We start from the raw sequence: 14,200 nt of genomic DNA on the forward strand, positions 1-14,200 counted from the left end.
GGCCTTGAGCCCCGTTAGGCGGGCTGCATTCTCTTTGCCCACCCTGACCTCAGGACCAGGAGCCGTTGCCTCCTCGACCCCTCTCCTGATACGCTCCCTGAAGGCAGGGCCTGTGACCCCAGCACCCAGCACGAGGCTGACACTCGGGGGGTCCCCAAAGTGGATTTATTGAGGGAAGGCTGGAGGCCGAGGGGCAGGAAGGGGACGGGGTCCGAGGAGCCCTCTGAGTGAGCTGTGGCAAGTGTCCGAGGCTGGGCCACCCCGCCCTCTCCTGGTTTGGCTCCCGAAGGCAGGGTGGCCAAGGGGGCCCCTCCAAGGCCCTCAGGATGATTCGGGGCTGTCCCCCCAAGATCACGGGCGCCCGCGCATGTCCAGGCGGGGCAGCGCCAACGCGGGGGCAGGAGGGACAGCCGGTGGGGCAGGGCTTCAGGCGGCCTCAGACGAAGGTCGCATGGTGCGGGCTGGCCTTGGGCTTGGCGGGCCCACCCGGGACGGGGCTCAGGCCAGTGAGGTCTGCTGTCAGGGGCCCACTGGCCCGTGACCTCTGAGGGCCTGTCCGCACCCCGGGGACGCTGCTGCCCAGCCCGGGGGCCAAGCCCGCGACACAGTCCACGTCGATGATGGTGTTGACCGGGAGGCCCTGGCTGCCTCTGGCCCTGCCGCCTGTCACAAGAAGAGAGAGACTGTCACCCGTCTGCCCTGCCCCGGGCTCTGCAGCCCCGCAAGCACCCCGGGCAGGAGACCGCACCCCACCCTCGTCATCCAGACACAGGTGATCGGTGACCTCAGCTGCCCTGGGCCAGGGGCAGGATGCCCAGAAGGTCTGCCCCCAACACAGCCAGTGCAGAGCACCAACTGCAGCTCCCATTCAGCAAGTCCCCAGGCCCTCCTAAGAGCGGGGAGCCCTCACAGAGGGGCCGCACAGTGAAGGGGGGGCCCGCCAAGGGGGCTTCAGGCGTGAGTCACAGGGGACAGTGAAGGTGGGGGCCCCGGTGGGGTCCCCCATGCCCCTCAGACACTCCTGGGCCCCCGCATGCCCCCACGCCGACTCAGGAACAGAGCTCAGCCACCTGCTGAGGTCCCCAACCCACCCTACCCCGCTTCCTCCTGCTGGGCTGTCTGCAGGGCTCACCCTTAGGCCAAGGGGTCCCCAGGGAGGGGTAAGTGGGAGGGATGGGGCCCTTGGCCATGCGGGGGGGATTGCGTTGCGGGGGGGGGGGCACCTGTGCCTTGGCTGCTGGGGACTGGTGGGGAGGACCAAGCACTGGGTGGGGGTGGTCCCGGGCCCTCAGGGGAAGGCCGCTGCCCGGGCATCCAGGCCTCTCTCCGCAGGCCGTGGCTGTCAGGCCGGAGCGGGGCAGGGGCCCCAGCCTGGCTTCTGCCCCCCACCCCTCCCGAGCGCTCCCACACCCTGTTGTCCTCCTGACTGCTGCCTCGGGGCCACGTCTTCGCCCTCACAAACTCCGAGTCTTTCCCAGCCTCTCCTCCAGGTTGTGGGCACCCCTCGACACCTTCCCTCCCCGTCACACACACCTCGGGCCAAGCACCCCGCTGCCTGCCCCTCTTACAGGCCACTCAGTGGTCAGCTAGGCATCAGGCCCCAAGCTCCCCCGACCCGCCTGGCCCAGAGCCTCCAGGCTGCCTGAAACTGCCTTGGAAGCATCTGGACCCTGGGGTGGGTCGCTGCTCTGTCATGTCTCCAGCAGGGCCCCCAGAGGGCAGAAATGTGTCTTCCACATGGAGGCCCCAGGGACCAGCGTGGGGTGGGCATGGTGTGTGCCCCACCGCACCCTCAGTCTCAGCTGCCTTCCTGAGCTCCCTGGCTCACCCCAGGGTGGGTTCCACAGGCAGGACTCCGGGGCCCTGGTCGGGCCAGGGGTGGGCGGGAGCCCTGTCCTGTCTGTAGGCATGTCCTTGGTGGTCCTGGCGCTGAGGACCTTCAGGTGCCCGTGGGGGGCAGGAGGGGCCCCTCGCCCCCAGGCCACAGTGGACAGGCTGGAGGAGCACAGCCCCCAGGGACACGGGGTCCTGCTCCACTGCCCCCTGTCCCTGGGCCTCAGTTTCCCCAGCCTTGCTGGTGGAGGGAAAGACTGCTCCCTCCCCGGCTCCCAGGCCTACAAGCACAAGTGGGGATGAGCACGGAGGTCAGGAGTCTGGGCTTCCCAGCGGCTCTGTGGCCCCAGAGGTCCCCTGACCCTGCCACATCCCACGCCTCTGGAGGTGCCTCCACACGGCCGCCCCGGGGCAAGTTGGGGCCCGCAGGCAGAGGCGGGCACCCTCTCTGACCACGTCTAGCCCGGCCTCGCAGTAGCAAGTCAAGGAGGCGGCAGGAGGGCCTTCCACCGGGGCCTGCCGGCACGTCTGCATCGCGCACCTGGCCTGCAGGGTCACCCCTGTCCCACAGTGGAGCTGCTCGGGGCCTGTCCCACTCAGGCAGGTCCAGTGGGGGTGGCGCCTCGTGGGGGAGGTCCCAAAGAGGCTGCCCTCCGGAGGTCTGAGGGTCTCCACAGCACAGCCCTTTGGGCGTTTCAACAGCCACTCTGCTAGGGCTGGCTGGGATCCACCCCATCCCCTGCTTGTCACTGGGTCCCCATGGCCCCAAATGCCCGGCTGCGGGGCCCACACATGATGGGGCGGGGCTGGTCTTTGCCTGGGACTTGGGGCGTCACAGAGGCAGGGACTGGCCCCCCTTAACCAGCATGTGTCTGGAGCGTTAAAGGGCCTGCGACCCCACCCAGGCTCAGGAGCCCAGCCTTCTCCCGTCCAGCCCCAGACGGACTCCCGGGAAGACAGACAGCTGCAGGGAGCGGTCAGGCCTTGGCCACGGGGGCCCCCAATCCCCAGGCAGCTCAGTGGGCTCGGGACGGGGAGGAACGACGGCTTCCGGGGACAGGGCATCGGGTGGGTCCGTGGGCCAAGGACGGGGGCGTCACGGGGTGGGGGGGCGGCTGCGGTCGGGGCCCTTCCTGCCTGCCCTGCTCAGACTTGCTCTCCTGAGTAGTGGCAGCCCCAGGAACTGTGACTCAGTGGCGGGACCCAGCCCTGTGCAACAGGCGTGTGTCACAGCCCCTGGGCCAGGGCCCGCCCCAGAGCGGCTCCCGGCCCAGAGCTCTCATGGGCACTCCCCGGCCGGTGGGGCTCCAGGGGCAGCCATTTCCAAAGGGAGGCTGGTTCTGCTCTGGGCGTGAGGTTTACTCGTGGCAAGGCTCATTAAGGTCCTCCGTCCCGGGTCCCTCACACACCCAGACCTGATGCTGGAGCCAGAACCTTTGTCTCCTGCCCACTTGGGTGGCTCTGGGACCCTTCCTCTTCCTGGGAAACCGCAGACCCTGCGCCCTGACCATCCTGGAGCATGACTGCAATCCGGAGCCCCGGCTGCCCCTTGCCGGCTGTCTGTGGTCCGTCCTTCCCTGGGCCACCCTTCCTTTGTCCACCAGCATTCTCTGTGCTAAGTACCAGCTCTGTCAGGTTGCCAAGGCTCCTCATCAGGAGAGTGTGACGCAGAGCCAGGACCCTCCTCTTGGGGACAGCATGGCACAGGGCGACCCTGGCAGGGCCAGGGCCAGGGGCATGGCCTGACCCCTTGGCCACCTCCAAGCTCTCCTTTAGGATCCAACCCCCGCTGCCTGTCCCACGGCCCTTCCTGACCCAGAGGAACCCTCCCTGGCCTCCAGGTGCCCTGCTGGGACTTCAGCCCCCGCGCTGTGCGTCACCTGTGAGGTCGGATCCTGGGTGTCTCTCCAGCCCGCCTGACGTCTCTGTGAAGCTCCCACATCACAGGGAGAGGTGGGCACAACTGAATTGGAAAGCTGGCAGGGAGGGGAGAGGACCAGGGACAGGGACCCCAGGGTCTGCCCTTGGCCCCTGGCCCTTCCGGGCCCTCCCAAGGCCTCTGCTGGCCCTGGGTACCCCGTTCTGCCCACTTCCACAAAAGCTGACAGGGTCCCCGTGGGAAAGAGCAGGGACAATCCCGACCGAAGCCCTGGTTCCAGCCCATGAAATGCACAAGGGAGCCCTCCACTTGGACCCCCAGGCCCACTAGACCACGTCTGGACTAAAGCTCTTCCTTCAGCAAATCTGTACTGAGCACCTGCTGGGTGCCTGGACCACAGCAAATGGCAGCACGCAGTGAGGGGAGGGAGAATTGGGGGCCAGGCCGTCTCAGGGCCAGACCGGGTGTGGGCATGGAGAGGGTAGCCCGGGGGACGGGCTGCAGACAGGAGCCGCAGCAGTGCTGGCCCCAGGTGGGCACTGTAGCTGGGGTCCAGGACAGCAGGGGACAGCGGGGGGTGGGGTGGTAGGTCACGCTAAGGACCACGGGAGCCTGTGGCTTCCACTCAGACCCAGGAGCCAGGGAGAGCAGACCAAGGCAAGGACAGCGGGGCACGGGCATGGCCTCTGGGAGGATGGATTTGTCATAGCCAGTGCTGGGGGTCTGGGGACAGGGCTGGGCCGGCACCGTCCGCCCCGGGAAGCCTGTGGAGGCTTCCAGACAGGGATCTAGCTGGACAAGGTCTGCTCGGGTCCTTTCCAGCCAGAGCAGGGCCAGAGCACCAGAACCTGCTCTGCTGGAAACGGGGGTTCTGGCGAGTTCCCTGGCCGAGGGCTGCGCCCTGACAACTTTCAGTCCTAGGACTGGCAGCAGGCCCCTAGCACTGACGTGTCCCTGAGAAAGCCGGCCACCCCTGTGCACGCCATGGGTTGTACTGGGGAGGACTGGGCTGTCTGGCCCCGGATGGCCGCGGTGCTCAGTGCGGGGATCCTTTGGCCACCCAGAGGGAAGGGCCAGACCTCTGCTGCAGAGAGGGGACATCGGACGGGATGCATGCAGACGTGGGGAGGGACGAGGGAATAGGCGGTGGTGCCTGGGGCTGGGGACACGTGCACGGCTGTCCCCAGAGGCCTCCCTGTGGGTACTGTCCTGGACACAGCTGCGGTAAGGCAGGGCATCCACGTCATCTGGGGCTGAGCAGGGGCGACACACCAAGGCTGTGGCTGGGGGATGGGACGGGCGAGGGGGGCTGACCACTGAGCAGCCAGACCAAGACGGGCTCCCGGGATTGCAGCCACACCAAGGGCATGTGGTCTGGCTACCTTCACTGCCAAGGTCAAGGCCGTAGCCTCTGGTTAACTCTCCAGTCCTGTTCCCAGGGAAACCACATTACTCGGCCCCCGCGACCCCCGCTGGGTGGACTATGTGTGAAGGGACCAAGGGCTACAGGTGTCTGCTAGGAAGTGAGCAGTGGGTCCCAGAAAGCCCCCACTCTGGGAAGTGGGTGTGCCTTCGGGGACCCTGGACACTGAGAGCTGAAGGAGGTGTCCAAGTGGGGACAGCTTCTGCCCCAGCCAGGGAGCAGCATCCCTCGTAGCTGAGCCCCCCAGACCCCGGGCTGGAGTGGCTGCACGGGGACCCCTTCCTGGGAGGGGTGCAGCCGTGCCCGTGTGGTCACCGAGGGCCCCACAGTTGCTAAGGGCTGCTGGCTGCTGGGGTCCCCAGGGGCCTCGCCTCCTGGAAGGGCTAGGAGGGGCCCAGCCAGGACCCTGACCCACTCCCCTGATACCAGCTTGGCCAGACAGCAGTGAGGAAAGCTGGGCTCTTCCCACGCCTGCCTGCCGCCTGGTGAGGGGAGGGGGCATGGGGCCTTCCCGGCCCTCTCTGGCCCGTCCATTGCTCGGACAGAGGGCCAGTTGAGGAGAGATTTCTCTAAACCCAGCCCTTTGCGGAAGGGCTCCTGTCCCCTTGCAAAGACCTCTCCCAAATCCCACGTGGTCAAGCCTGCACCCTGGGGTTCCTGGCCACTGACCCTTTACTCATGAGTAAAGCCCCGCCTTGGGTCCGACGCCACCCGAGCGTTGGGTCGGGCTGGGGCCGGGGCTGCTGGGGCCACCGGCCCGCACTGAAGGCGGCTCCTGGGCCGCTCTGGACACCCTCACCAAACACTCAGCTCCACAGATATGTTTTGCTCCCTCATGGTGGGCGTGGGACACAGGTGCCCTGCGGGACATAATTCCTACGCCCTCTCTGAGGACGTGGACACAGGCATCTCCTCGCACACCAGAGAGAGGCCAGCACCACCCTGGGCATGGGCCGTGGAGGGCCCACACTCGGAACTGGTCTCTGGCTCTGCTGGGACCCGAGGACGCGCACCTCCGCAGCTGGTCCCTCCCAGGACCGCAAATGCCAGGGGGTGCCCACAAACGCCCAGGGTGTCTTTGGAAACCCAATGGATAACAATGAAGAAAACAGCTGGGAATCAGTGTCAAAGCCACCACAGGATTCATCTTCAGGGGCCCTCTGCATTGGACTCACTTGTCGGTCCACACATCCGTCCCAATGCCTCTGCCCTCTAGCCAGGCAGGGTGCTGACGGGCCTCTTTGTGCACGGCACTGGGGACTGAAGACCAGGGTGGGCAGGAGGACACCCCCGCCCCGTCACCAGGAGGCCCGATGCTGGCAGCCGCCCAACCAGCTGCATGGCGCGGACGTGGCCCAGGGGCGTCAGCGCCCTGCGTCTTCACCCTGAACTGATCCTCGGTGACCACCACGTTGCTAAGAAATATTTCACAGCAATTTCGAGAACTGGTGAGAGTAACTGTGAGTGAGCTCTGCCTCCTAAACCCTGAGAAATAAAATTCAGTGCTCGGTGCCCCTCGGCGGCCCCAGGGGTGCGACAGATGCTCTTGCCCCACTCAACGGAGGAATCTCAGGGGTGGCTTCCCCTTCATTGCAACGTGGGGGCGCCTGACACACGGCTTATGGGGTCAGTGGTTCTCCCACACGGAGAGCCCACCAAGAGCCTAACTCAGAGGCCTCCAGGCTGCCGGCCCTCGCCAAGCTGGGCCCGAGTGTGTGGCACAGAAGGAAGCTCAAGCCCAAGGCCCTTCCCAGCAGGTGGGCTCGTCAGGTCCAGGGAGACACGCGTGCGTCACAGACCCTTCACGACGCCTCAGGGCCCGCCCGCCCCCCTGGCCCGTGGCCGGAGCCCCTCCGTCTCGGCACAGCAGCGAGCCCGGGGGCTGGGGCACGCGTGCTGGCCGTGGGGCCGGTCTGGCCAGGTGCGCAGAAGACCCGTGTTCCTGCACAGCTGCCCTCACCCGACAGTGCATGGCCGCTGCGACATGACTGGGGGACAAGCCCAGCGTGGCTGCATTTCCCACACTGGTGGTCGTTCTGTGGGCAAACAGCCCACAGTGGGGGAAGCACGTGGGCCAGACGGCCGGTACCACCTCGGAGCGTGCAGCCCCACCCAGGGCCGGCCAGCCCCGCGGGCTCCAGGCTGGGAGGAACAGGCCGCTGAGCTCAGCCGCAGATGGGGGAGGCCTGAGCACGGAGGCCATCAGCACTCTCGGAGAGGGGTGGCCCCTATCCGCCAGGCCCCCGTGCGGCCTGAGTGTGGCGCTGCGGCTCCCTGCTGCTGCCCTGAGGGGCCTCCCAGGGTCCTGCAAACGCCCCCCGCGCCACCTCCGTCACCAGGCGCATCTGTGGGTGTGCGCGAGGTGCTCAGGGCCACCCCCTGAGGGGAGGGCGTACCTTTAGAAGCCACTATACTAAGGCAAAACCCATTGAAAGTGGAAAGGAATTTTCAAAAGAAAAAGAAGAGAGCTTTAAACCAGTCCGATGACAAGGTCCAGAGTTTATTACTCTTGGAAGAACACAGACTCGGGACACGGGGGCGTCTACAAACGAGAGCAGAAAGTCAGCCACAGCGCAGACGTGCAAGAGCGCAACACGTGGACAGACCGCGGCTCCTCCCGGTTTGGCGTCTGTGTGCGGTCTCGGGGGAGGGCGCCAGGGGGCCTGCCCACGTGGCACATGTCCCCAGAGTGCCCAGATGTGGACATATGTACAGAACACACCACAACAAATGCCTCCTGGGCCCCCGGTCTTGGGGCACACTCGGACTGCCATCGGCATCCTGGGCCGGGCCGAGCCAAGGAGGCACCGGCGTCACCCCCCACGGCAGACCACACGCGTGGCGTCAGGGTCCGCGCATCACCGAGCACACAGGGGAGAAAGGCCCGCCACCAGCGGCTCCATCAAAGCGTCCACTGCAAAGGCTCCTCGTCCACAGCCCAGGGATGGGGGAACGGGGGGCTGGGGTGGGGATGCAGGCGCACACGTCATGGTTCGGAGCAGGACGGAACTGCTCCTGGAAGGCCGGGGGGCCCGCTTCACGCCCGGGCAGCTGCCGCTCTCGGGCGCCCAGACCGCTCAGCTCCACACCCACGAATCCCAGCGTCTGTCTGGAGGAACGCCTAGGCCTATTCCGGGCCAGGGAGCCCCAAGGCCTTCCCCTGGCCCCTTGGGAACGGAGCCACGGCGCAGCCCACATGGGCCCAGACCCCCCTGCGGTCTGCCAGGGTCGGGCAGGCGTGTGCAGCCCTCCCTACGGAGCACCGGGGTCAGAGAGCACGCTCCCTCTCCCAAACCACACGGGGCTTTCCCGGTTGCTCAAGACAAATGCTTCTTTCTTTTTTTTTTTTTTTTCCAGTTTTAAGACCGCAACACGAAAAATGCTAGCTATCCACATTTTAGGAGTAGCACATACATTTTCGGAAACTCCCGGGCCTTGCTGGGAGGCGGTCCTGGCCGCGGGAGCGAGGGAGAGGCTGGGGGGCAGTGCGGTCACCGCTCACACGCACCTCCCTCCCAGAGCACCCCCCGGCCCTGGCACTCTCACCCCGGGCCCCGCCATGATCCGTGCTGGCCACACGCAGAGGCGCTCCTTTCAGAAAAGGCAGAGGTGGCCCACAGTGAGCAGGACAACAAAGGTCACGTTGGAACCTCATTAGAGCGAGGATTCTAGGTAGAGGGGGACTTACCACAGCTGTTTCTGTTTTTATTGGAAACGGAGTGGATAACACCAGGCAGACAGTGGAGGAGCAGAGAGTCAAAGGTGTGCAGGGGGGTCAAACCTGGAGGTACCTGGTCTCGGAGGTCCGGCCGAGTCCTGCAGGGTGGGGGTGGGTGGCAGTAAAGTGCTGTTGGGGCTGCTGATGTCCCCCTCCCCCGTGAGCGTCAGGTCGGCCACGTGCTCGCCCTCCATGGTCTGGACGCCCCCAGCCTCGGCTTCCTGGGAGTTGGGCGAGGGGGTCTGGGGGGCACTGAACGGCAGGCTGTCGGCCGAGCTGGGGCTGGTCGCGGGGCTCTCGCGGCAGTGTCGGGTGGGCCCCCAGGACTCTGGGGGCCGGGGAGGCTTCTCCTTGCCGTTGCTGGTCAAGCTTCTCTTGCCAAAGCTCTTGGCGGCAGTGGGCGAGGGCAGGGCCAGCTCCACGGGGCTGGGCGGTAAGCGCAGGAACTCAGGCAGCACCAGGTCCTCCTTCCTCAGCAACCCGCGCTGGTCGTCTGCTCTGTTGCTCTGAGCTTTGGAAATGAGCTCAAAAAACTCTAGTGGAAAAAACCCACATGGGCCAAGCTTTAGAGAGTCCCACACCCAGGCCTGCACTGCAAAAAGTTCACCATCTAGAAAGCTCGTGTCGTGGGCTGTCCCACTGCCCTGGAAACTAGAGGCTCGGGCCACCCGGGTGCCTCCATCCGGCACCCTCTCTGCCCCCGGAGCTGCAGGGAAGGCCCTACCTTGAGAATTCAGTTGTCTCAAGTCTAGACTTGAATAGACCAAAACCCCTGACTGGACACGGCTGTGTGAGGACGCTTCGAAAGGCACGTTCATCACCCATACTCCAGCCCAGGGTTCCTGAGTACCCTTGGAAGCCCTGTACCTACGTCCTGGTTCCCTTGTGATGCTGAGGGGAGGCCACCTGAGGCACAAGTGAGCCCACAGCCCCCCCAAAAGGGGTCACCACCTCCTGACAAGAGCGTGGTCCTGGTGGGGTCCCCACTCTCTCCCCCACCTCTGCCTCCAGCCTCCTCGCTGGCTCCCCCAGAGCTCCTGCCTCCTTACCTGGGCTGACCACCAGCTATAACTGGAGTTCACTGTTCAAAGTAGAAGGAATCTAAGCTGACCTTTCTCTAGCATTTAAATGACACACTTTGAAGAATGACAAGGACTTTAAAATCTCAAATCTTAGTGGCTCTCGGCCGGGAGCAGGCTTGTGTCTTACTTCTGCCTCCTCGGTGGCCAGCAATGGCCAAAGGAGGGGGGTGAACGGGCTCGGGTTGGCCTTCACGGGGAGCTAGCTGTGGGTCCCGCGGCCTAGCCAGCATTGCCTGGATCACAATTCAGGTCCCAGTAACAGCTGTTAGTTTTGATTCTGCCGTTAGAAGCTTTCAGAAGAAAAAGAAGTTTCCATAAGAGATCACCTCTCCTTGGGTCTCTGAGGCCACCCTCCCTCTCCCCTGCAGGCCCAGGGAGGGCAGGGCATCCGGCCAGCAGGCTAAGGCACAGACCTGCCTCGGGACCTCTGGCCGGCAAGGTCAGCAAGTCCAGGGCCCTCCCGGCTGCTGCCTCCTCACCCCCCCCCCCACTGGTGACCCTGACACGGACCCCCTGACACTAACTGAGCCCTTGTAGGAGCTGGGGAGGGGAGGGCACAGGCAGACCCTTGGGGACCACTTGCTGCGCCCCTCAAGGGCACTCCGTGGCCTCTAAGAGGCCCGATGCTCAGTCTGACAACTGGGAAGAGCGGCACAGCAGCCCCAGACTGACCCGGGGCGAGGGACATGCTCAGCTCAGTGTGACAGGGATGGCGTCCTTCTGATGTCAATGGCTCAGAGGAGTCCTAATGACGGCCCTGGAAGACTAACATCGCATTCACTAGAAAACGTGGAAGTTGTAAAAAGCACACATACCCTCTGCTTCGTCCAAATTAATTTTCTGATATTTTTTTTTCCCAATCTTTGCAATAGATTCTTCTCTCTTTGAAAGCCGGGGATCCCTAGCATTTTTTCCATTTTCTCCTTTTATTTTAATAGAATTAGACTTGCCTAGCGTTCTCTCCTCTCCCTGCATTAGAAGGAAAGTCAAAGTTCCGCTTACACATCAGACACATGACAACACACAATCCAGCAGTTAAGAGACAAAAAGCACCCCCCGAAATACAGACTTTACATGCCTTGCGGAAAAACCAATCACAGCGATAAAGGTCACAAGAACAAGAGCATGAGCGTGAGGCACCACCCCCCCCAACGCAGGGGAAGAGCCAGCCCACGGTCAGGGGGAGCCAGGCAGCAGACGGGGAGCAGGGTGCGGGGCCGGCCCCGAGCGCACAGCCCCTGGGCACAAGAGGAGGCGCACGGAGGAGCGGGAGGGGCCCGGCCCGAGCTGTGCCAGCCAGCAGCGAAGGGCCCGTGCGGACAAGGGCAGAGAGCAATTACCGTAGCCGAGTGATTTCTGGAACTGGAATTTACAGCTACATTCTGTTTGGCTGGTGCACTTTTCTGTTTCTCTGTGGATACTAAACATAATGAAACACGGTTTATAATTACAGTGAATTGCAAATCCACCTGAACATTCAAATATAATCATATTTCTATTGTTTTTGAGAGAAAGCTGTAGAGAAGCCCAAGGTACGAGACATCCTGTATTAAAGACGCACATATGGGCCAAACCCCTGGTGCAGGACGAAGGGACAAAGACCACCCTCTCCCACCCGCCATTTCGGGGGCAGGAAATGCTCATCATGTGAAGACGTGTGCAGGAGGCACGGCGGGTCCTCCCTGCAGGTGCGGGGACTTGTGGAGGTGTGGCGGATGAAAAGCTCATTTCAGGTCCTGTCTTGTACAAATATTCTTTAGAAAGCCGAAGAGTCTCACACTTATGACATGTTTTCAAATACGGCTGTTGCCCCACGTCGCGATGGCAGGCTGGCTTCTGCCAGCACCAGAGGGACAAAGACCACTCCTCTGGCCCGGAATCAACTAGAGGACTAACCGTGCTCCTGCCTGTCCCCAGCTTTACAAGCCTGCAGTGGCTCCTGCCGGCAGCACCCTCGTCACACTCCCCTGGGCACAAACAGGCCAGAAGGTCTGACCTTCCCAGACCCTGAGGGAGGCCCACACCCTGCTCAGGCCACTCACTTCACTGTGGCCAGGTACCAGGCCCCAGACTGAGAGCACAGCGTTCTCTGGAACCGAGGGTGGGCCCGGGAGGATGTCTCCTCGGCAACAAGGCGGGAGAGGAGCAGGAACTGGAGCATGGAGGGCCTCCAAGGGGGCAGAGATAAGTGAGCCCAGCTACACTGTGGAGCAGAGTCAGCCTCGCTGGGTGGAAGCCCAGGAAAGGGAAGAAGCCGTCCAAAGCGGCACCGAGGAGCTCCTTGCAGAGTTATCTCCTTGCTTGGGTACTGGGTAGGAGGTTCCAGAAAGCCCTCTCCAGGAGACACGCTTCCTACTGCCCTCCGCCTAGAAGGGGGCTGGGTGTTCTGAGGAGGAGCATCGGGAGTGAAGTGTGGGGGACTGGCTGCTGGCCCCGAGGTCGGGCACCGGCTGTGGGTACCCCAGTGTCCCCAGGGCAGGCCTGTCACGGCAGAGGCAGCATGAGGGAAAGGGCTGTGTAAACCTCCCGGTTCCCCGCACACAAGCAACAAGTGGGGTCGCTGACGGCACCAGTCCACGGCCTATCTACTGCTGGGCCTATGTCCCTTGTGCAGACCACCGTGAGGCCTCCCAGGAGGGAGCACTCTCTGGCCAAAGCCCTGGACACAGGGAGCGCTGGAACCTCGGCGCAATCCTATGGGGAGGGGGTGTCGAGGAGGCCTGTCGCCCCTTCTTACAGCTGAGAGGACACCCCCCCCACTTGTCAGCAGGCAGGCAGATCCCCGAGCGAGGCCCTCATGCTCCTGGTCCCACTGCCTCTGGCCCACAGACAGGCCTGGACCGGGCTGGACCTCTCAGATGCCCAGCTAGGGCTGAGTTCTGTCATGCAGGGGGGTTGCCTGGCCCTGTAAGACCCTAAATGAGACCACTGGGGTAGCAGGGCTGGGGGCTTTCAGGAGGCAGAGAGAAGGGGACACCAGCAGGTCAAGGGGACACCAGCAGGTCAGGGGGACCAGGGGAAGCCTCGGGGCCTGGCTTACCTTTCCCTCTGGAGGGCTCTTTCTCCTCCAAGATGACCCGCTGCCCATCCAGACTTGATATGGGGGCGCCAAGGTCCAGGGGCTCCTTCTCTCCACTCTAGAGGCAGAGATGGTGCATCAAGTCACTCACCCAGGTCGGAACTGTCCGGCACGGCTGTGTGTGGTCCAGCTGCTGACAGGAAGCCCATTCCAGGTATGATGGAGTCACACACCAGGTGACCCCAGGTCCTAGCCCCTTGAAGGGCTGCCTCAGAGGGCACCCCACAGGTGCCCAGCCAACATGCATGGGACGACGCCAGGGCTGGCCACACACTCCTGCCACAGAGAACATGGCTTCTGAGCCCTGGCCGGCCCGCGGGGATCTGAGACCCAGGGGAAGGAATGTTTGTGAATGCTGCAGACATCTCAGTCCACAGAGCCGATGCTTTAAATATCGCATCAAGTTGGCATGAGTCTGTGCACTGCTCCTATCCTGGGTGAGGCGCGTGCAAAAACCCGCCCCCCGCCCCTCAGACGCGGCTGGAGGGTGAGGGGTGAACGCAGAACGCCTCCCCCGCCGACCAGACAAAGGACCCTGAACTCGTAGGTCGGCTCCCCGAGTTCCATCAGTCGGGAGAACCATAAAAGTGACCAGATGCCACGTCGGAGAGCGACGGCCAGCTCCTGGCACCGGCCATGAGGAAACGGAGCGCCAGCTCACAGGGCTGCCCTGCTCTCCACCTTCCTGCCCTAGGTGGGCGCCATTCACTGAAGAGGCCGCATCTGTCACAACCCACTCCACAAGAATTCTCCGTGGCTAGAGCCCCACGGCAGTGGACCTGCTCTTCCCAGTCAGGGTCTCAGCAGCCCGAACACAGCTCACCCAGGACCAAGCCCAGGGGCATGCTCCCAAGACTGACCCCAGTTTACAGATAGGGAGACTGAGGCCCAGAGGGGTGAAGTGCTAGCTCAGAATCTCAACAGAGTAAGCAGCAGGGCGCCCAGGCCACGTCCCTCTCCGACCAGCAGCCGGGGAAGGGGCTTCAGGCTACCCTCAGGATGTCTGTCAACAACTTAACATGGTCCCCTCACTCATTTCAAGGCTCCTTAACAATGGGGGCCCAAGTCAGAGAAAAATTAAAATCCTAAAAATACTTTTTGGGCACCTGTGCGGCTTAATCGAAGCGTCCGACTCTTAATTTCGGCTCAGGTTGCGATCTCAAGTCATGGGATCGGGCCCTGCATG

General features: G+C 63.6%; 1 protein-coding gene across 2 annotated transcripts in view; it reads right to left on the bottom strand.

Annotated features, from left to right (window-relative positions):
• Positions 1–178: 178 nt before the first annotated feature.
• The window catches only part of RGS12 (regulator of G protein signaling 12), a 110,372-nt gene continuing 96,350 nt past the window's right edge, over positions 179–14,200 (bottom strand). Inside the window, exons 14-18 of one of the 2 annotated variants that reach the window (XM_028089402.2) lie at positions 12,976–13,072; positions 11,276–11,355; positions 10,751–10,904; positions 8,927–9,388; positions 179–663 (exon numbers count right to left, since the gene is read on the bottom strand). In XM_028089402.2, coding sequence (XP_027945203.1) covers positions 437–663; positions 8,927–9,388; positions 10,751–10,904; positions 11,276–11,355; positions 12,976–13,072 — 1,020 coding nt within the window. In that variant the 3' untranslated portion in view covers positions 179–436. Of the gene's footprint in view, positions 664–8,926; positions 9,389–10,750; positions 10,905–11,275; positions 11,356–12,975; positions 13,073–14,200 lie in introns of those variants that run through there. The other variant, XM_028089416.2, reaches the window with a different exon arrangement.

The sequence above is a fragment of the Eumetopias jubatus genome, unplaced genomic scaffold (genome assembly GCF_037043125.1).
Source record: "Eumetopias jubatus isolate StellerSeaLion01/CBP00866 unplaced genomic scaffold, mEumJub1_p1.0 scaffold_2, whole genome shotgun sequence".
In the NCBI taxonomy this organism is placed as follows: Eukaryota; Metazoa; Chordata; class Mammalia; order Carnivora; family Otariidae; genus Eumetopias; species Eumetopias jubatus.